This window comes from Varanus komodoensis, unplaced genomic scaffold (genome assembly GCF_004798865.1).
Source record: "Varanus komodoensis strain SLA01 unplaced genomic scaffold, ASM479886v1 scaffold20_1, whole genome shotgun sequence".
NCBI classification, from domain to species: domain Eukaryota; kingdom Metazoa; phylum Chordata; class Lepidosauria; order Squamata; family Varanidae; genus Varanus; species Varanus komodoensis.
The window spans coordinates 9,569,223-9,593,160 of NW_025335587.1; the positions used below are offsets into that span (position 1 = coordinate 9,569,223).

General features: G+C 39.7%; 1 protein-coding gene across 1 annotated transcript in view; it reads left to right on the top strand.

Moving 5' to 3' along the window:
• ATG4C (autophagy related 4C cysteine peptidase) overlaps positions 1 to 20,886 on the top strand; it is a 122,264-nt gene extending 101,378 nt beyond the window's left edge. The window contains exon 11 of the mRNA XM_044430060.1: positions 20,608 to 20,886. Within this exon, the coding sequence (XP_044285995.1) occupies positions 20,608 to 20,613 (6 nt within the window). The 3' untranslated portion in view covers positions 20,614 to 20,886. The remainder of the gene's footprint in view (positions 1 to 20,607) is intronic.
• Positions 20,887 to 23,938: the final 3,052 nt, after the last annotated feature.

A 23,938-nucleotide genomic window follows, 5' to 3' on the forward strand; every position in this document is an offset into this window, starting at 1 on the left:
GTGGCCGGTTTGCAGGGGATGGGGTATGAGGCGAGACTGAGGGAACTGGGTCTCTTCAGCCTGGAGAAGAGGAGACTCAGAGGGGATCTGTTGGCGACATACAGGTATGTGAGGGGATGTCACATGGAGATGGGCAGAGACCTGTTCTCCCCTGCAGAGGAAGGCAGGATACGCTCCAATGGAGCAAAGCTCAGGGAGCCAAGGTTCCATTTGGATGCCAGGAAGTACTTCCTGACAGTCAGGACCCCAAGGGTGAGGAATGGGCTTCCATGAGAGGTTGTTGAGGCCCCATCGGTGCAGGTGTTCAAGGATAGGTTGGATGTCCACATGGTGGGCATGTTGTGAGCGGAGCCGGCTGGTGCCGGAGGTCAGACTAGATGGCCCGGGAGACCCCTTCTGACTCGCTCTGTTTCTATGTTTCTATGTTTTACAGTATTGCCTTCCTCTGTGGTTCTGCTTTTTTAAAGCAGGGTGGGCCTGTCCACCCAATGCACTGAGGTTGTGTGACACTGATGTCCAGTGGGGGAGCTGCCATGGACCTTTCTGCAGTGGCTGGCCAGGGTGGGGCAATTCAGCTGAGGAGTCCCTCCCCAAGGTTGTAGCTCTGCCTATGACTCCAGAGGGGTAATTCTCTGGTTTCCTATGATGCCTTAGACCTTCCCCAGCTTTCTCCTGACTGGTGTCTACTGGACACTCTGGACTTCAACTACCTTAAGCCATCATATAGTGAGAAATTCTGAAAGCTGTTTGGGCAGGGGCACAATATAACCTTGGGCTGCAAGAAAAAAGATGGTGTTTAGTCACCCTTTAGATCTGACCGATTGCCATACCTGGGGTCAGGAAAACATTTTCTTTTGCTCAGACTGGATGCTTGATCATGTAGTCTCCAACTTGACTTTCTGGGTTGAATAATTTGAAATTATTTCCTCCATTCACACATCTCTGCATGACAGCCTGCTCTCTGTTTAAATAGTCCTTTTAGTAAGTTAAATCCAACCATGGTACGCCCAAAGATGTGCATCCACTAGTCACTGCTACCTGCCTCCTCAAATCTGCACAGTCTTTAATCTGCTTGGGAGGTTTGGGGATCTGCAATATATTCTGGAAAGGTTCAGGAGACTGCATTCCAGAGAAGAGTAGAAGTGCTGATATTGGATGCGCCTTCTTGTTCCAGTTCACCAGTTCATTTAAATGGATAACTAGGGTTATCCTCAGCAACCTCAGCAACTTTACATAAATGTGCCTGTATGCAGACTTGCCTTGCCAGACTGTTTCCTACTGCACTTTGCCTTTTGACAGTTGAAACTGACAAGGAAACTGACCAGACAAGACTTCTCTTATCCAAGAGTCATAAATACACCCCTGCACACTTGCTAAAGACCAACCAAAACTAAATAATATTAATATAAATTCTGCACACAATGGCACAGTTTTCTGGAACTGAAAAATTAGAATCCCAATTGTACTTCCCCAAGGGGCCTAAATGAATGAATGAATGAATGCAAGTGGATGAAAAGGTATAGCAATGGGAGCAGTGAGATAGAGACAAGATGAGGTCTAGCCTGTAGGGCACTTGCATACTAACTGGACAACCAAGGTAGAAGGAGTGGGAGAAGTCACAGCGATCCAAACTGTCTCTCAGAGGGACTGTTGGGTGTTCCACAAACAGCTCGCACTATATCACTTATTCATAGGGTGCCTTAGCATGACATGCACATGTGGCCAATATTTCCAGCCATATTTGAGACAAGATAATTGGTTCGTCCAGTTGATTTCGTGTCATAGTCAGATGTAGAATCTCTTTTTCTCTTTTTTCCCTTTGGAACTTCTTTAATTTTAAGAAATATTCTTAAAACTAATAAAATACAATGTATGTCTAATATCTGGATGATTTGGGATAGACTTTGATATCAGGGCCATAATCCCATGGAAACTTACTTGAAGGTAAGCCCTATTAAATTCATCCAGTCTTACTTCTGAGTAGACATACAGAGTTTTAGACTGTGTATCTACTTCACCTCATGTTTCCACAAAACCAACTTGCAAACTTGTTCTTTATCAAGAAGCGAAAATAAAATGAATTTATTCATGTATTGATTTTATATTCTGCTTTTTTTCTTGCAAAGAGCTCAAGGTGGCTTGCATAATTCTTGTCTTCCTTTCAATCTTATCCTCACAACAACCCTGTAAGGTAGGTTGGGTTGCGTCTGTGACTGGCCCAAAGTCACCCAGTTCGCTCCATGGGTGAGTGGAGTCTAGAACTCAGATATCCTGTCCCTCAGTCTTAACCACACTGGCTCTTAAACTGATTTTGCCTTCAACAGGTTCAAAAAGCTTGAGTAAACAGAAAAGCAAAACGTTTCTTTGAACTGCAACCAAATAGCTGTGTCAAACACTTTCTTACCACTGTCAGGAACTTGTTCTTTAATCAAAAACACCATTGACATTTTGTACCAATGTGCTAGCAACAGACTTCATGGTTTGTATAATATTATGCAACTGAACTTTCACAAGGTTTCCCTCAGCCTATGCTGCATGTTTGTTTTGGAAAAATCATCATCCAGCAGAATATAATTGACTTAACAACTAATGCATGATATGGTGTGCACAAATTAGTATTTGTTGTATGCAGTCAATTTCAGAAAAGACTGGCATGTTTAATCATGTTCTGTTTCTGGGTAATTATATAGACTTCTGTGGAAGATTACTGCTTCCACTGTTCTATTCCACTTTTATCTGTTTCAGCATGCAAGCTATGCACCAGGCCACCAACACTCTTAATTCTGAAGAAAAGGCTTTATATGAGAATTTTAAAGCCCTCTTTTCAAATGGCAGGTTACTGTTCATATTACTTTTCTAAGTAGAAATATGCTTAAAAAGTAAAGTCTTTATTGCTTCTTAAAAGGTGCAGTACTCTGTGATAAATTCTCATATTTTGACTGTTAATATGTTTGAATGAAAATTATTTATACATTTTGGTGAGGTTGAGTGGTTTTCATTTGATTGCTGCCTCTGGAAATGAAAGCAGAGTAGCAAGAAATTTACATGTCATGCTGTGATGTATATCCAGATTATGAGATGATTGCGCAGTAGATGAACACCAAGTAAAATCATTTGCATCAAACTGTGACAACTGCAATTCCTGACAAGGCCTCTTAGTTTTGGGGGCTATTATCATTGTACAAGAATATAATCTATTGACAGCCGGGCTGTTTAATACATTTAAAGGCAGACAGTGGAAGAAATCTTAACTGTTTTCATTCGCCACTGCACAAGGGTGCAGATCAAAAGTGAATTATATTTAACAATATGCATGTATGATGATAAGATGCATGACATTCATCAACCTGTTTAGTCATGGTTAAGCTGAGATGGGGAAGATCCAATATTACTGCCATATGTGGTCTGAAATAGAGACGTGAGACTGAAAATTATATTATTGCCCAGTAGAAGTGAACAAACAGGGGAAGACATTCTTTCTTTCTTTCTTAATCCTTTTTCATTCCTCCACCCTGTAAAGGTGAAAAGCTCCCTTTATTTCAGCATAGACACATGTTATGACTCATATATATATATATATATATATATATATATACACACACACACACACAGTCAGATGTTTATAGAAAAATTTGAACTTTCCATATCCAGATGCTTGCGTGTATAATTATTCTTTACCTTTTTTATTATAAGTACCCTTCTAAAGCTCATACCAAAAAATCACAAAAATGTTCATATAAGGTCACCTATATTATACCTCATACGTGAAGAATAAGCCTGGTCCACGTGCAGAATCCTGGTTTAAATCCAACATCACATGAGTGGAAACTCCCCTTTCAAGGAAACTGCACCCCTTCCACATCTCCTTTCAAGGGAGCTGAAAGCTGGGATAAAAATCCATTCCATTGTTGGCTTCTGTTCTAGCCCCTTGCTTCTACATACAAACTGTACTTTCTTGATCTGGGCTAAAAGGCATTTGTTATGCTAATAGTGAGCTTTTTTTCTGAGTGTGAATCCTTGTATACCCACAATTACGAGTGTGCTAAATATCATACGAGGACCACACAAGGCTTTGGCCCACCAACCATTCCCTACGAAACTCTGTATGGATCTGATCTGAATCGCTCTGGCCTGGCCTGCCTCTTGTTGCATCTGGCCTTTATATGATACACCATCATTTGTATGTCAAACCCAGAGCTGCCTGGATCAATGAGATTGCAGGATTCACATCATGTGCAGTTGCAATGTCCACCTTGTATGAGGCCTGCCCCTGGCCTACCTCCAGTTGCATCTCAGCCCAAAACAGCCCAATAAAGACTAAGCATATTCAGTAGGCACTGAACGGGGGACAAGGAGAATAGAATGAAGTATCCTGCCAAAGGGCATGCCTAATTAAACAGGAGCATTGCACACTGAAACATTCTGCTAGAGTCACACTTGTATTTTTTCTGCTGGCCATAATTATCACTATGTTCAGTTAGCCCATTAAAGCTGCTTGGAAAGTCCATTTAAAGAATTTAAAGCTTTCCCATTAACCTGAATGGATTTTGTCTCACAAATGCAGCAACATATCCAAGTGATTAATAATATTAATATTATGTTATTGTTTTCTTAAATTCATTAGGTTTCAATTAGGTCTCATTATCCATGAGATTGGTTTAATGCAGTGGTAAAGGGTATCTTATTTCATAGAAACACCATGTGCACAATGCTCCAGTGCTCTAGCTACTGCTACCTCTCTCTCCCTCCCTCATGCGCGCGTGTGTGCACGCGCGCACACACACACACACACACACTTCTAGAGTATTTACAGTGCAGAATACTATTGAAGATGCTAGCATGCCTATTCCTTCCTACCAATCCTGTGTTGACAGAGCTAATACCATCCAGTAACCCGTCAGTCTCGATCTGAAATTCAGTACAGCCCTATTCAGGCATTATGTTTCAACAGGATACACTAACACACATAAGACAGACAGAGCTGCTCACACCAGTCCTGTCCGAACACGGAGGGGTTTTTACTTGTGTTCAAGTATTAGGGGTGGAGCTGTTGCATGGGAGAACACATAGTCCACTCTCTGTGTGGGCTTAGCATTTCCCATACAGGCATTACACATGAAATTGGCTTGTATGACCATGTCTTTATCTTCCCCTTTAAGATGTGTGCGAGGAGTGGGATGACCCCGGATCACACCTGAGTGTGAACTAGCATAATTACTGAGCAAACAACCGCATTGGCCTAGCATTTGGGTATTTCAGTTTAGTTCAGTTCAGCATCAGCAAACAACCTGTATACCCCAGCTCCATTATCCTGTGTTTGGATTCTATGGGTTTCATGGGATAAATCCAGGAATTTGGTGTCTGTGTTGGAATTGCAAGCTGCCTAGATCAGAGCACAGGAAAGCAACTTTGGACCAAAGCTGCGCCAAAGGTTTCCCCCAAACTAGGTGGGTAACATGAGCACTGTGCATTCAGAACTTGATACCCTGTAATATAAGAAATTGACTTTTCTCCATAAGGATGCATAGTGAAGCTCATTTCACCATCTCCATTGCTCAAATGGCATGTGGTTTCCATTATTTCCTGCATTTGCTACCAAACTCCACAAAATCATGCTGTTTTGTCAGAGAGTATAGTATCTATGGCCATCTGCAATATCAGCCATCACTCAGCTGATCTCCATAACTGCAGGAACACTTCTTGGTTAAACTTGCCTAGCTGGGTTAACATAACCTTGCCATTGTTACATGCCATGAAGTCATCTCCAACTTAAGATGACCCTATGAATGAAAGGCCTCCAGAATGTCCTATCCAACAAAGCCCCGCTCAACTCTTTAAGGTTGCGGCTTCCTTTATGGATTCAATGCATCTCGTAGTTTATCTTCCTTTCCTTCTTCTGCCTTCAACTTTTCTGAGTATGATTGTCTTCTCCAGGGAGCCTTGCCTTATCATGATGTACCCAAAGTATGACAACTTCAGTGTTGTAATTTTTGCTTTAAGGGAAAACTCTGGTATGATTTGATCTGGAACCCACTTGTTCATCTTTCTCTCAGTCCAGGCAGGGTATTTGCAAAGCTCTCCTCTAGTACCATGTTTCAAATGCATCAATTTTCTTCTAATCAGCTTTTTTCACTGTCCAGCTTTCACACCCATACATAGTAATTAGGAATATGTGGATAATCTTGACTTTCTTATCCAGTGAAACCTTACACTTGATGATATTTTCTACTTTCTTCATTGTTGCTCTTCCCAGTGTCAGTCGTCTTCTAATTCTTGGTGTTTCCCCCTCTAATTTCTTCTTTTTAATTTCATGCTGTTAACTACTATACCCCACTGCCTCTCAGTTATATCATCACAGGTACAAACTTTTCATAGCATTGTATGGTCTTCCTTCCCTCCATTTTATCTCCTTTTATCATTTATGTACTATTGTATTTCAATGTATTTTATCATGTTGTAAGCCGCCCCGAGGTTTCGGCAAGGGGCGGCATAGAAATGTTATAATAATAATAATAATAATAATAATAATAATAATAATAATAATAATAATTTTACCTGAGGCAGATTAGGTTAAAAATCAGTCACTGGCCCAAAATCGCCCAGTGAGTGGGCACTACAATCCATATCTCCCAAGTTCCAGGGTAAAACTCTCACCAACAGTAGGCAAACACCAACTTTTCCATTTGAAACATGCGTTCTTTCTCCTAGCAGGTGTCTTTCTTGTAAGTAGATAGTAGGCAAGGATGAATCAATGGTGAACTTTGACAGCAGGTAAGTTCCCCCGCTCTCTCCTCCTATAGCCCCGTGATCTCTCTTGCCTTTCCCTTTTCTGATCCCTTTTTCATGTCCCCACAGATTTTTCCTGAAAGCCTGGCCTTTGAGATTTAGAGCTTTTTCATTGTATTTCATTTCAATCCCAGTAATTAGTCCACACAGATATGTTGGGTTCAGGCAAAGTCTCCCACAAAATCAGAGGGGCTGTTGGTATTGGTGGGAAGGTTTGAGATGCTGTAATTGTGTAGCAGGTGTGAACCCCACTGAGTTTGCTCAATTTTTAACTCTTCCTGGACCAGTTGGAATCCACTGTTCTGCCAATAGTCCTCCCTTTAACATACAAAGCAATGTATAATTAGATTCAATTTATAATAATACATTTATTATCACTGTCATTATTTATTCTCCCAGTGAGAAACTGCTTTGTTGTTCAGCTACATCATGTATGAGTATCTAGTGTCTGTCTTGGCATTCTTGACATTTTACATTTATTGACTAAGATTCTTCCCTGACAATAATTTTAAAACATAAAACTACAGGAGTTGTGGAAAATCCTAATGTCTTTACTCAGTTATTACTGTGTCTCTGCTGCAAGGGATCCAGATAGTGTCTCTCAAGACAAAATGCTCCATCTCCTGGCACTGAAGTTCAGTGACTGAGAACATGCTTCACTTGTGAAAGGTTTCTTCTCCTGTCATCTCCTGGCAAGGCTGGAAAAACTCCCAGAAACATAGGAAAATTCCCATCAGTCAGTGTTGACTATAATGAATTAGATGGACCATGAACCTGACTTTGGTATGAGGAAACTACAAAACTTTGTTGGTTTGACACTATGACATCCAGTTGATGCTTCCTGGTGATCATGCCAGCAATGTGAGATTGTCATAGTTGCCAAGATTATTGCCAAGATTTGTCACTGAACCACCAAAACTCTCTGCCATTTTATATAGCATGCTTGTTTAATTTATTTTCTGAGGCTTTTGATGCTAAACATATCCTTGCTGTATCATGCCAACAGTGCTAAGAAGAGCCCCGCTGGAACAGACCAAGGATCCATCTAGTCCAGCATTTTGTTCACAGTGGTCAGGTAGCTGCCCCACTGAAAGCCTACGAGTAGGACATGCGTGCAACAGCTCCTTTAGTTCATTATTTAAACCAATTAAATTCCCACACACGGACTACACAGACAATGGCCCACCATTTTCTAGCCTCCATTGAATGCTTGCATACTTATTTCCTGACCTGTGCTCACTGCTCTTAGTTTAATGCTCTAACTAATTCCTACAGCCATTTTACATACTAGTTTGTGCATTAGGCTGATAGATATTCCATTATTTTACTGAAATCCCTCAGAGTACAGTTGAAATGTACTGGGCACATTAAAAGACATACATACAGAACTTAAAGCAGTACAGAATAGCTGTTACCTTCACTTCCCTGCCTCTCAGTGTTGCTGTCATAGAAGACTTCCAGAAGCTTCACAGGAACTTCACTGTTTCCCTTAAACATGTTAAGGACAGTCAGAGATTTCTGAGACTTCCAGATGCAGTTGCCTGATAATTAAACTATGTAATTTATCTTTATTTTAATTTTTTCTACATTGCCTGTCATGAACAACATATCCAGGTGGTTTGGAATATCCAAATACAAATAGCAATTATAACCAAAATAATCACTTGACTAGTAGTTGTGGATTAAAAAGGACAGATGTTGTAATCAATAAATGCCGAGGCAAATAAGAAGCATTTCAACATACACCTTAGCTGTAACAGGGTCAGTGCCTGTTTTATTTCTGGAAGGAGGGTATTCCACAGAAAAGGCTTTCACAGTGTTTGGGCACATCCATATGGGAGAAGGTGTTACCTTGGGTATCTCAGTAACATGTTTTATGACCAGATGAAAAGGCAGCCCCACATAGAGTACATTACAGGAGATGAAACATGTGGTTCCCAAATGCATGGATTGCCATAGCTAGCTTATCTCTGTCTGGGAATGGCCCTATCTGGGCACAGCAACTAAAGGTGGCACAAGGCCACTTGGACCTACAATGACAATCCTTGACCGTCCACAGTCTAGGTACCTGATCCTTCTGAGGAAATGAACCCCATCCAAAGCTACAGCGTGCCCAGTTCCTGGACCTTATTACCATTTAGTCTCAGGTTATGTGCCCCTGTCCAGACCATCACTGCATCTGCCACCAGTGTAGAACCTGCGTAGCTTCTCCTGTTTCAGATGTAAAAGACAAATAATAATGTACTGATCTCCAAATGGTCTCATGAAGCTTCAGAGGCTTTATGTAGATGTTGAATAGTACTGAGGGCTAAATGGTACATTGTGCTGCTCCCTAGACACTTCTGAGATGTAGTCATCCAATGTAAACAGCAGAGGAAGCAGAAGCAGAACTACTGTAAAATGGTGTCCCAACGCACATAGATGGGAAGGACTATACCACATTTTTCCCTGCATGTTTTTCAGCTTTAAAAATCATGTATATTAGTACTTGCAAATATTTTATTTTATGATGATTATTGATCACTGCTTGGTTATTTACTGGGTATGAAGCCTCACATGATTCCATTTTATGGAAGCTCATTGAAAAATAAAGGCATCCTCTTAAAGATACATGCAAAGAATTGTACCAGTCTGCTCTGATTTTCCCTCAAAGCTGCCTTGATGGTAGTTTAGGCTAAATACTCTGCTTTGTGCATTAACCTGGAAGGAGCAACAACATTTTACCTTGGTTTCATAACTAATGGAGTTTTAGGTATCCCAAAAATTCCTTGAGATTCATTATCCTCCTGTGAATATGTATAATGTATTAGCATCTGAATTTGACATTGGCAATGTTGCTGGGATTTTAGAAATCTGTTGAATATGAATGATTTGGGAAATGTTGTGCTAATACACACATGTTTTCAGATGTTAGTGTTGTGCTAATACAAGGCCCAGCCTGTGACAAGGACAAGATGGTGATACCCCTCCATGTACAGAAGCCAAGACAAATCTCAGCTGACTCTTACTTTGAACACTGACAAATCTTAGGGCAGCAGGCTAGTTTAGAATAGGCCATATGGCACGTAGATCATGCAGTGTGGGCCTTATGGCACACAGAAACAAGGGGCTGGCAGGGAAGAAGGCTGCCACTTGGCTTCAAGCATCTGCTGCCTAGGACAATTGCCTCACTCTGCCGAATGGTAGGGCTGGCCATAGGTAATACTGAACAAAATCTGTTCAGTTAGATGGCTGATTACCAGAGAAAAGCTTAAACATGGTAGTAGTTATCAAGCTTAAGATGTCTGGGTTTTTGGGGGGGAGGGATGTTGCAGAGCACTGATTTCTACTTAGAAATCTTTGAACATGAATAACATTTATGGAAAGAGGATGATTTCATTTTGTTTGTTTGTTTGTTAAATAAAGAACACAACTATCTCAAAAGAAATTCTAGTTTCTAACTTTATCCTAAAATAGTGTAGAGGTTCACAGGTTGGGGTTTTTTTGGTGATGATTGTACAGTGCAAAGTAGAAGGAAGCAAGTAATAAGAAAGTTGGCATTTATTCTTTATGTAGCCATATTTGTTCCTCAAAGTCAGTCTATGAGGACTATTAGCATTTAAATAAATGATTCAAGGCTTTTGAGAGAACACGGAGGAGGGGGAAAGAAATCTTTTCAGTATTATAACATGACAGTCTACAATGTGGTACAAAAAGAAGGCTGTCATTTTTTTCCTTCAATTACAGAAGGCAAATATTTATTATTTATAAGTATTCGCCTTGTATAGGCTTAAATGTTATTTATGAACCTGTTGCATAGTGATTTTCAATGTAACTCATTATTTTTAGCCTTAGGGTGTTGTAAAGGAGCATGGATATATTTAATGACACTCTGCTAGTCAGCGCAATTACATTGTAATCATTATGTAAAATGTGCTATTAATTAAACCAATTTCTAGTTAGAACATTCTCCTCTGCAGGGCTTAATCTTAATCTCCAGCAATCTTTCTCTCTGTTTTTCACCTATTAATTATATGATCACTTTTTAAAGTTGCATATATGTTTTTGTTTTTCCCTGATCTTGTGCAGCTCAGCTGACTTGTTCACCCAAGGCAGGCATGGTAATGTGGTAAGAATTGTGTGTGAGAGGGGAAGGGGGGATAAAGTCTGGAAATACTAGTTAGGAATATCTCTAACTTTAATGATGCTGGTCTGGTGAGATCTTTCTCTCAGTTGTGGCAAGTGGGCATATTTTTGTTCATGAATTCACCAAAGTGAATCCCCTTCCAGTTCATTTTAAGCAAGACACAAAATGCCCATTCAATTTGCATTTCATATGTACAAATTTATAAAAGGATGCACACATTCCCTGAATTGCTGCATCTGTATTTTGACTTCTGAAGCCATCATCTAACTCTTGAAGCTCAAGTCACAACCATTGAAACTCAAGTCACAACCATTGAAACTCAAGTCACAGTGAATGCATTTATGGAAGACTTGGGCCATCCACAGTGATGAAAGTGGCACAGATATGGTGCCATTAAACTATATAGTTTAAACAGGAAGTGCATCTAAGCCTCTGCATCGCAAAAGTGTACAATCAACATGTTGACAGTGACAAGAAGAAGAAGAGGGAGGGTGCCATAGGAGGAGGAGAAGTAACAAAGAATGATTGGCAAGCAAAGGAAAGTGTATCTGCTTTCAGATTACTTTTCACTTACAAGCCAGAGTATCCTTACCTTCCAGTTTTGATGCAAGGATGCTGACACAGCACTTGCACAAGTGACCACTAGCACAACACCAATGGCATATGCGTGAAGGGAGGGAGTTGCAGCATGCACTGTTGTACTGCAGAACAGGGAGAAGAACAGCACCAAGCAAGATCCCTTCAAGGCTGATGCTGATGAAATTCCCACAAGAATAGGGCTAACCTTTTAAATGAGCATACTGGGAACTGGATGATGCCTTGTCTCCCTTTCGAAGAAATACAGAACAGGAAGAACATGCAGCAGTGTAACCTTACCAAACAAAACTCCACATTTTAGCCTGTACAAGTGTAATGTTGTATACTCATCTCTGAGGCCTCATCAGACAATCAGGCTGCACTTCTCTGTGAATTCTTTTATAACCCAAGGTCTCGCTGACCTTGGTGCAATTCCTGAACTAATCTTAATGTAAAACCGAAAAATGCCCTTGAATAATTTCTCCAATACATTAAGCACAAACATTTTTCTCAGTCAGCACTAAGTAGTGTGCGTGCATGTGTGTATGTGCATGCACATATGTCTTACCTTCATCTTGACTTATTCCATAAACAAATGAATTCATAACAGGTAAATGTTAGCTAACCTGTCAAACAGAACATGCAATGTTCCAGGCTAAAATAGTCTGCATACGGTTTATGGTGTTCTATCCTTATTTCCTGGTGCTTAGAGTATTTAATAACAAAAAAGACCCAGATTGGATCATACTTCATCCCCCACTCCCAATTTGACCTCATAGAGGTGGAGGGGTCCAAGAGCATGCATACCCTCTCAGCAGATTCAGCATCACTTCCGATATCCCCAGGCATCAGTGCTGGACTATAACATTAAAAAATGCCCTAAGTGCATAACATGGACTTAGAAAACTCAGTCCCAGGAATTAAATCCAGCTCTCTGAGGGTCCAAATCTGGAATCGGAAGGACATACCACAACCCCTTTCCAAAAGTTTAAGCACATGGTGTTTCTTATCTTTCTACCCTATTCTAAGAGGGTTTAAATGTGTCTCCATTTAATGACTAGCAGCAAGAGTGTGGAAGTGGTAGGTGCTGCTATTCTGGCCCTGCTCCTTTTTCCTTTGCTCCTACCCATCACAGGCAAATGGCCACCAAAAGTGCTTCTGAAATTGATTTTGGCCCTTGGGCTGAAAGATATTCTGAAAGGTCCCTGACATACAAAAGAACTCATTGTTCTTTTTAAAAAACAGATCTGATTACCTGATTCTGTTGAAGAAATCAATCATGTGGTTTTGGTTGCATTTGAACTATGTCTGAGCAGAGGCAGGGCCAGCAAGTCAAATGGGTGAAGGAGCACACCCACTCTTTCATTTCTGCACAAATATGAGAATAATTGAAATGAAATATTGCCTGAACTGACTGGAAAGTACCAGACTGAAGTTTTATGTTTTGATGCCAAACTTTCAGCCCATTGCTTTCCTATCAGACACAGACTCCCTGTACCTATGAACTGCTAGACAGTTGTGAAAAGGACATACCGTCGGGACACTGCCAGGGGGTGTTACTGGGCAGAAGGTGGCTATTGTATTTGCTCTAGGCTGCCTTTTCATTCTTTCTCACTTGCTTTACTTCCATTTATTTAGTGGCGTGCTTTTTTCCAGCAAGTGTATACACAGGGAGGAGTGAGCTCTGCAACTCAGCAGCAGGTAGCTTGCAAAATACATGGCTGGCAAGGCAGGCACTTCAGCACTACTCTATTTTTAATATACATGGCTGACCCTAATGATAGTCTATTGAGATGAGGGCAAGGAATGTCTGATCAAGTGGAGATTAATTTTTGACTGTGCTGTCTGGAAATGCATGAAAATGCACTCCTTTTTTTCTACTTAGACTCACTGGATGCTTTGATTGATTGACTAGTTTACAAATGAAGGTGATAAAATTAGGTTGAAGACCACATACATTTCTTAAAATGAGACTGGCTGGTCATGGAGACAATGAGGTTTGGACAGATTGTATTGCTGGTTTAGGCAATCTTGTGAACATGTCAAGATTTATAGACCTGTACTGTAATGTTACAATTGCAGCTCACTGATATAGGTTTCTTTTCAAAATCTTTCCCATTTTATTTGAAAAAGGCCATTAGAGAGTTATAGACTATTTTTTTCTTTGCTAACCCTTAATAAACTCTTCCAAACAAGGACCACTGCATTTTTGTATTACATTTAGACAGAAATCTATAACACATGATCTCTCTGGTTTGGATAATTTGATTATTATTATCTAAATGGAATTATGGCATGTGTGGGCTTGTAATATATACAAAAGAAAATGTATGTTAGGGTTTGTGCAATATCTTTGGATACAGCATGCCACCACATATGTGCATGTGTGCACATACAGGTACCCCTCTTTAAAACTAATGAATGTATCTTAACCCTGGGTTTTATTTTATTGCAAGCACATTCCGTTAATATTTACACTATTTATTGTAACAACAAAGATTAGAAAATATTTGCCACTATACCAAGAAACAAATAAGAATTCTAGGATTCAAGCAAACAATTAACAATATTTTTTTAAAATGTTAATAAATATATTAACAAATATATAGTGGTAATCTTTTCCATTTTTCCTTTTAAAATGTGACTCTTACTTTTTAATATTTTATACCAGTTTAATGCATTCATTCTAATTATTTTACTGTTCTGTCCTTTTAACCTGCCTTATGCTGCCTTGATGGCTTTTTTAGTTTTCTCCAGCCTTATTTAAACATAGCCAACATCTTACTGTCCCTAATCATCCTTTCCAACCAGGCCTTTTTGATTGATCCTGGATACAGAGATTCCTTTTTCCAAACAATGACTAATTCAACTATACTGTAGTTTAATGTAACTATATGTCAGCCAGTGATTTTTATTACCTTCATAGGGTGGTGCAAGACAGCTTCCGGACATGATTTAAAGGGAAGAATTGCACTGAGCACACACGCATGCACCTGATCAATACCTTTTGGTGCCACCTGCAGGCTGTCCCCCCAAAAAGTATCAGTGATAGTTTAAAATGTATGCTATCTAGAATACAGGCTTGAATGCCTCCCTTCTTGGAGACTTCCACTTTTCCACATTTTCAACTCCAGCTTTACAGGCAGGGTAAGCAGATAACCACTTTGGATAGGCACAGAAATGGGGAACCTGTAGTCTAGAAGCAGCCCATGGGCCTCCCTTCTGTACCCGCCCACTTGCTGCGGTTTTTTAAAGCTTCAGATCATGCATTTAACATGACAATAACATTATCTGTTATCTGTTTATATTTTCTTTGGGGAAAGTAGGTTGATATATTTTGAAATTACTAATGAAAATCTCTGGCCAAACTTGTTTTCATGGTGAGAAAACTGGGGCAAATTTGAACTATGCAGAATAAGCCTGCTTAAATAAGCCTGCTTAATTGACCATTTTGGTGCCATGCTCTGCCCTACCAAGCCAAGTGCTCTATGCAAAGTTATCCTTTGAAACATTTAGAATTGTACGTGCTTTTCTTTGGAAGTCTCTTTTTTGCAGCCCCAAATACATTAATAGATTCAAACCCAGCCTGACTTGTCCAATGATGGCTTGATGCAGAAATATCCTTAAGGTTGACAATAAAACAAAGCACAGTGCAAAATGGGCACCTGGATCACTTGTCATGTTGCAGAACATGCAAGTGTGTGAGTATCAGATGATGCATAATGGTTACAACATGCACAAAAGGACTGGATTGTGACTAGTTACTACATACACTGCTTTGTAATTTCATCTATGGGATGAGTGCTAGGAGAAACTGTTTCCCCTTTCATACCTGGCTATTTCAGCAGCAAATTTCATGGAAAAATAACATGTTGTGGGCCACTTATTTCATGCTCCAAGTATGATGTATTCATAAATGATTTCAAAGGTTAGAGTATCTTTCTGAACTGCTGATCAAATTGAAGATGGAACTCCTTTCTCCCCAGTTTCTTTTACAGTACCAGAACACATCATTGGGTGCTGGCTTCCTGAAGAAGCCAGAATTATTGTATTTATATTGAAATAGACAGTATTTAATGCAGCCACAGCATTAGTGCTAATGATGTTGTGCTAGCATAAAACAACATGAATATAGCATCATTAATATTTGCTAGGCAAAAAGAAAAAGCAGTGATTTGACACAGAATTTTGATGGTGCAATTTGTTCCCAAATTTCAGGGGCAAATTGCTATATTCTCCTTTGCCTAGAAAACACTAATGAATGACATTGCACTAGCACTGGGTTATTCTAGCACAACATTAGCATTGGTTCTGTGATAGCTTTGGATATTGCCCCTGCTTTTGTTTTGTTTTTAAATTTTCCATATCATACCTTGGGCAGTTTTTTTCCTGCAGAAGTGGCCTGCAAATGATGTTTAATATTAATATAATAATAATGATAATAAGTAGTAGTAATAGTAGTAGTTCCATGAGACATATGACAATCAACATTTTGCTTTCCAATTTCATGAATTACTAAATTTACTACCCAGGAGAGCAGAGCACAAAATGCATGCGTAAAAAAAAATAAATAAATAAGACTATTAAAATGCAACTGTGTGTTAATCCAGCTTCTCTATCATTAATGAGATAATTTTCTCTTTAGTGTGTTTCTCATCAGAAAAATACACAGCTGGTTAATTAAACGGTAATAATTAAAGCACAGTGTAATGAGCTTGCTTATTAGAAAAGGTTTAAGAAATCCTACCCAAAATATTTTTACTTGACCAGATCTGTTCTACTCACTTGATAACTGGCTTCCCCTCTCTCACATCCCAGTAATAGGGAGACCTCTTACAAGAGCAGTGAGATTTCCCCCCCTAGGAATATATGAAATCTCAGTGTAGAGGCATTTAAAGGTTTAGATATGTTTGGAACACAGCTATTTTTCAGGCTTCAAAGGTAGCCAATCCAAGTGCCTGTTAGTTTACAAGTGTATGCCATCTTTCTCTGTGGTTGTCAGTGAAAATAGACTGATGGATCACTTCCCTGTGTCACTGTTCTAGACTGGTGACAATCAGTGAAATGATTGTGTCTGCCTCTACACATATCTGTAATTGATTGCCTAAACCCTAAGACTCTCTTTCCTAGTTATATGATGGAACATTGGACTGAAATCACTCTCGATGAGGAGGAGTCAGGACCATTTGTTATTTACTTCTCTGCTTGCTCCTCTCTCCTACTCTGCTTGAATTGTCCCACAAGAACACATTATGGTAATCAGACAGAATGTATGTATAGGAATCAATCAAAGAGAAAACCGTCACAAGAGTTATGACATTACAAAGTCTGTTTGTAACTTTTGATTTATGGAAGATTTTCTTTTTATAAATTGTGAGTAAGGCATGGTGGGATGGCTTAACCCTTGAACACCCCTGAGAGTAGTAAAACACACACACACACACACACACACACAAATACACAAACAAAGAATATGAGAATTAACACAGCTTAATCCTTGTTTATCAATCTCTGTTTCATTATGACTATTGGCTATTGTGTGTGTGTGTGTGTGTGTGTGTGTGTGTACACACCATAGTATTTTGAGATGCTTTGGGTTTTCATATATTAATTTTTCAACTGCACTTGAAAGGTATCAAAGCACACCATCATAACCCTGAACAGTTTTGTTGACATTTGTACTATATCCTCTCTAATATTTCACACTACATATGAAATATGTGAGTAAGTAAGCCTCAAATAGTTTGCAATTGTAATAGGCCTGCACCCCAAGTTAAGGGTCTCTGGCTTCTAAGAATGTATGCTTTGCTAGGCCTGGGTGAATTCTAGATCCCTTGTCTGTTTTAATTACTATGTTACACCTTAGTTATCTCTCCCTGGCTCCACCTGAGTGCACAGTGGGGGGTCACCCTCTTGGCCTGATAAGATGAGTCAGAGGATGATCACCCGGTCTCTGTTCGCTTCCTCAACGCACCCTTTATCAGCCCTGCCTGTACCCCTCTGCCTTCACATAGGTCACAGTCGATGAGCCTATACTCTGCCAGCGGACACCCCTTTGTCTTGGCCCCCAGAGAAGGGCGACCCCACCTAGGGACTAGAACACTCTAAGGCTAGAACCCTTCTAAGCCCCCCGCCTCACTCTGTTCCCTGGCATCTGCGTAAATACTCAATACCCCCTGCTACCTCATCTCTCATTATGCTCATATCTCTCCACTATGTTTTGTGGTATAATTCCTGTATACTGTGCTGCTGTGAACAAATACTCTATATAAGTACATGCCCTCCTTTGGGCTGTTCGAGGAGCCTCCACTGGCCCCATCCATCCCAGCCACCTCTCTACCTTGCAGAGGTGGCTGTGCAAGTGACTTGCTGCTAAACACTTCAGGAATGCTAGCTAGCTTACTTGTAGTTTGTTGCAACAATAAAGTGTCTCCTTGCAAGTAAACGTGGAAGCTGGCAAAATCATTTTCTTGGGATCACAAGAACTTCTTGTCCCTAGCCAGGGCAATACAGCAATGATCTATTTTTTTCTGTTTCTTTTAAAAATATAGCAGCTCACAAGCTGTGCAAGTGCTAACACACAAACCCCAATGGTGGCAAACAGGGTACTTACTGAAGTGGAGAAGGGGACATAAGATGAGTTTTGTCACAAAGGACACTGAGGCATGTGCCAGAGTTGTCCAGAAGAGGTAGAACAACTCATGGTAAGCCTAATTCTCAGTCTAGCATACTGTAGGTTCTTCTGTGGTGCCACTGAAATGAATATTAGCAAACCTTACATTTTAAGCAATGAATGACAATATTAAATTTTGCCTGCCTTTAAAGCCCTAGATTTGAAGCACTGTTTCCATTTTGTAAGGATGGTAAGTATCACTTGAAGATTTGCTTATCGAAGTATTCACATTGACTACTCCTACCAACTCTTCCATTGTCTAAATTTGCAAGTCTATACTGAGGTCTCACTTCAAATTCACAGCCTGAACTTCAAATTACAGAGTCAAATATAGAATTCAAGAATTTTAAATTTCATTGGTTTCATTGGTTTTAGATTTCATTGGTTTATGTCCTTGTAAGAGCACTCACAGGATGTGCCTGCTGACAAAAAGTGGTGGTGGTTGTGAGGAACCTAACTTAAATCATGATGTGGAGGGCAGCAATATGCAAATTGCTAGCATTCACTTCTTGTACAAGGTTCTTGAGCACACAACTGGCAATTAGTTCCAGAAGTTCTGAGATGAAGATGACTTTCTATACCCATTTCAATCAACTTTAGGCCCAATCTGGAGACAAAAACTGCCTTGTTTGTCTTGTGGTGACTGTTTATAGAAAGATATAGTAAGACAATATAGGTTCTCTTGGACCTACTGGTGACATTTGATTGCATCAACCGTATTTTTCTTCTGGATCAGTTGTCTAGGTTGGAACTTGTGAGAACTATTGTACATTTCTATTTGGATGGTCATTTCTAGAATTCTGTCACTGTGTAGCATGGCAATTACATCATGGGGTTCTACAGAGCTCAAATACACTCCCCCCCCATGTGATTTAATACTTTTTGAACCACTGGAGAAGTTATCTGGGTATGCGGGCTGATGATACCCAGTTCCTAACCAATTTAAGGCAGTAGACATCCCAAATTGGTGTCTGAGCAGGTTAATGGACTGTATGAGGACCAGCAAACTGAAGCTTTATCCAGACAAGATGGAGGTACTGTTAGCAGGTGGTTTCTCTGCTTAACTGAATGGTGAACAGCCCTGGCAGGGGTTGCACTTCCCCTGAAAAATCAGGCATAGAGCTGGGAATGTTCCTGGATCAATCATTGTCATTGGTAGCCCAGTGGCCTTGGTGGTCCAGAGTGCCTTTTGCAAGTTTACGCTAATATACTAACTATGCCCCTATCTGGACAGAGATAGCTTGGTAACAGTTATTCATGCTCTAGTAACCTCCCAGTTAGATGACCACAATGTGTTGCACATGGAACCTTTGAAAATGGTTCAGAAAATACAGAGAAGCAGCATTACTAACTGGGACTGAATGATATAATCATGTGATTCCAGTGCTTGATCCCTTGCAGTGGCTTCTAGTCCATTTTCAAACCCTATTCAAAGTGTTGATGTTGAGCTTTACAGTCCTAAATGGCTTAGGACCAGGTATCTAAAGGAACGTATCCTCCTGTATGTACATGCTGTGACATTTAGGTCATCTTCAATGCCCGTACTTTAGATGTCCCGGCGGAAGCCAGGCAAGGAGTTCCAAGAGAGGAGGCCTTTCCATTATACTCTTGGAATACCTACCACAAAGTGGCTCACTTGATGCTTGCATTCTTACCCTTTTGGTGACAAGCAAAGACCTATCCTTTCTCCCAGGTCAAATTCTCATCTATCTGATGCTGTTTTTCAAAATGTGGAATCATGTGGGCCATAAAATGTTTGGCCTTTTGATTTGGTCTGCTTTATTCATTAAGAGACTGTGCAGTTATACACGTCTTATCATTTCAGACAAAAGAATGGTTCCATGACAAAAAACAGTTACCCCAAATGAAAGATCAGGCAGAACAGATCTCTGTGTGTGCGCGTGTGCACGCGTGTTTAAAAAGGAACCTGAATGCAATACAAGACAAAAAAATGAAGGAAACTATGTGTTGGAATAACAGTAAGGGGAATGTTTCTATATGTGGCTTTTCATTTATAGATAGCTAGCATTAATATACTTGCCTATGGCTTGTGCATTACTGTTCCACTGATATATAAATGGAACTTGATTTATAGTGCCACATTCTTTATTGCTATTTGGTGTACGTACTGTCTTTCTTGGACTCCCATTGGCTGCCTACTTGTTAGAATGGGATGATGTTAGACTGCACCATGGCCTAATGGGTAATAGTAAATACATCAGGTGTATGTGACCTGGGATTTTGAGGTGTTGAGGTGGGGGATTGTATACCCAGAAAACCAATCACAATGCAGGAAGAACAATCGCTAAGGCTTTTAGTGCTCTTTAAGTTTCCTCTTGGATCCCCATGGCATCTGATTATATCACAGAAGTTATATCAAAAAACTGCATTAAATGTCAACTAAATCAAGACTTTTCATGATTCTTTTTTTTTTTTTTTTTTTTAGCAGTGAACTTCAGGACAAACACTATGCTATGCATGAAGATCACCACCTTGAGAGCAGAAGGCTGCATTTCATACACTGTATTTTCAAATGGAACTAAGATGAAGTTGTGTGTTTTATTCATTTTATTATTTCCCTCTTTATTTATGTTGGCATTCAGAAAGCATACAGCAGGAATCGCAAATGGCAATCGTTCTTTACACTTCTAATCTAGAATGCTTTCCTTGCTGGACTCAAAAAGGACTTGACAGATATTAATATCTACAACGCCACAAAACTCCTTTAGAGACAGTTGATGTTGAAGAGGAAAGATGTATCTCTTTTTCTTAATAAAGGAAAAGTTGAGGCACGAGATCAGATTTTGTAAGGATAGAACACCCCAACATGAGAAATGTAAACTTTTATCGACAGCTTTTAATTGATTCCCTTTTTGACATTGCAAAGACCTGTGTGTTCTTCAAGAGAATTGTGTTCTTAGTTTGATTATCATTGAAGCATCCTTAATTTTGGACTCCATTTTGATCCATTCTTTAGATTTATTGATTGATTTTATTTTATTTTAAACTTTTATAGACTGTCCCATTACTAGCATCTCAGGACGGTTTACAACAAGCACAATCCAAAGGTTAAGAACTATATTCTTGAGAATTCACTCAGAAGCTCTTGCCCCACAGTCTCATAAATCAAGACTAGGCAAACTGGTGCCTACCATGTAATTTGGACTATAGCCTCCATAATCCCTGATCATTGGCTATGCTTGCAAAGGCATATAGAAATTGTAGCCCAAAAATCTGGGAAGTAATAACTCCTGATATAAATCATGGTCACACAGACCATGCTATATCTCAGCTGTCACACAGAAATACTATTTCTCACAAACATCATGTCTTCAATATCCGTAGTATCCATTTACATTTAAAATACATATATTTAAATGTAATATATTTACATTTATGCATAGAAAAATATGATTAAAATGTCTAAACCATGGCCTCACCACAGATGCTTCCTTGAATAAGAGGATCTTGCATCAATTTTTCAGAACCTTGGAAGAAGCACTTTGCAAAGTCAGAAAGAGCTGGTTTATCTTAAAGCCAGTAACGATATGATGTTACACATGTAACAGACAGAAAACAGACAGAAAACAACCTACAACTCTCAGCATGCTCCATCCAGTTGTGTATTCCCTTTTTTCCTGTCTAACCGTGCATGATTGTGCGTTAAAGAAAGGTGAACTACAATTCTAAATAAAGGAAGTTTTTTGTTTACATCATTTCTACATAACTTACGTACGTGTGTGTGTGTGTGTGTGTGTCTGTAAGGAAACAGCAGCACTTGCCATTCTGTAACACATGAGGTCTGCAAATTGTTTGTAGAATCTCAATTACAGTCCTTATAATATTGTCATTTATAATCAGCTCACTACAAAAACAGGTCTTTTAGAGGGTAAAAAAATCATTTGAACTTGTGATCTGCAATACATCTGAATATTCAGATAAGGTCATTGGTCAGAGCAAGGGTGACAGCTACGGTCAATAAAAAGGTTGAGTGAGACAAAAACTTTTTGTCTGTATGGGAATAGAATAAAGAGAAGAGGATCTCAAGAGGGATAAAGAGGATTACAATTTGCTGTGTCACCAGTTCATCTGCAAGATGCTTAAGGTCCAGTGGGCCACCATACACTAGCGCGACTTCTGCTGACCACACCAGCCGCTTGCCTTTACAGTAGCTGCTGTCCCTTTGCTGAAGAGCAATGAATCATGGTGGCAGCTATGAAGGATCTCATCTTGCATCTACCTTCTTAGACTGTCTTCGGAATGTCTTTAATGGTTTTACAATGGGAGTTCAATATAGTCATAAAGAAGCTGCTCTATTATGAATGGGCTTTTGATTAGTCTATAGCCACTCAAATTTTACCACAAGGAAACAGTCTAGACCAGGACTTCATATTGCATGTGTGTGTTTGTGTGTGCATTTCTACATGTGATCATTCCAAAGTATTTCTCAGTTACACTCTTGTGTACACACACATCACTGGTACATGTGTGTTTTCCATTTGCAATGGCTTTGGTTTTGTTTGGCTAGATTTTTTTCCAGAAGGAACTCTGCAGACAAGAAAAGGTGGGGCAGTAATGCTGCACATGACCATATAATACAAGCATGCTTAGGAGACATCACAACACTCTGTGTGAGCTGCTAACCTTCCAGTGAACAGGGCAGTGGAAATATGGAACAGAGCAGAATAGTGGAACAGCCTTTGGGCATAGAATAGCTGTTGTGCAAGCATTTGGAAACAGTAAAACGATGTAGATATTTACAGACAAAAATGGGAGTCAGTATACATCTTCTTTCACAAACCAATTAATACAGCTTCTGAGAATTTATAAAAGGTCTTAGAGAAACCTAATAAATTATAAAGTATGCATATTCACAAAGAAAATTTTAAGATACAGAGACTGACAGTGATAGAAATCCATTGAGCATACCTTTACAATATAAGCAAATGGCAAATGAGGCTGAAAATATGGTGATTCCATGGGGGAAATGTATGTACTGCTATCACCAATTTTTCTGTTCTTAGAGCCATTCCTTGCCAAAAATTATACTGAGCCTTTGCCCCCATTCTACTAGCTCATGTGAGCATGGATGCCATATTGGATGAAAAGGATTAAATTGGATTGATGAAATATGTACAAATAACCGTGTTCAAGACCAGATAAGCAGATTGCCAGACTCATTTCATACATAAACATTGTCATTGGTTAAATTCAATGTCATGCTTGTTGAAGTCAGCTAGTGCAACAGGATTTTCTCCCTCTGTCTTCCTCTTTACAACCTTACAGTCCTCTGCAGTTTCCTAATATCCTGGAACAATGCCCCCTTGATTGTATGGCTGCAAGGATTGTGGGAGGGGGGTTCTACCCTCCCAGTTCCTCTGATAAATAATGTGTTAATACTTCGTCCTTGAATACAACTTGTTAATCTCTTCATTGCATCTTTGAGTTGTGTAACATGCTATGAAGTGTTTACAAACTAAGATATGAATATGATTTTAATAATATCACATGAAAATATTGAACACAGCATTTGGATGGTGCACTTCCTTCAAGTAAACAGAAAAGGAGAAAGGGATGATAGTATCAAGTAGCCTTTGCCCCTTATGCAAGGCCCTTGGGCCTGTGGCCTCACAGATACGCAGTGACTCGGGTTCTTTTAGGGCTCTGCCCAAGCAATGCAGTAGGAGTTTTATTTGGTGCATGTAACTGACTGTTCTCTCCAGTTTTTGCATGGTGCCGCTTTCCAGAGGAATCTCCATGCCAGGCACTTCATTGAT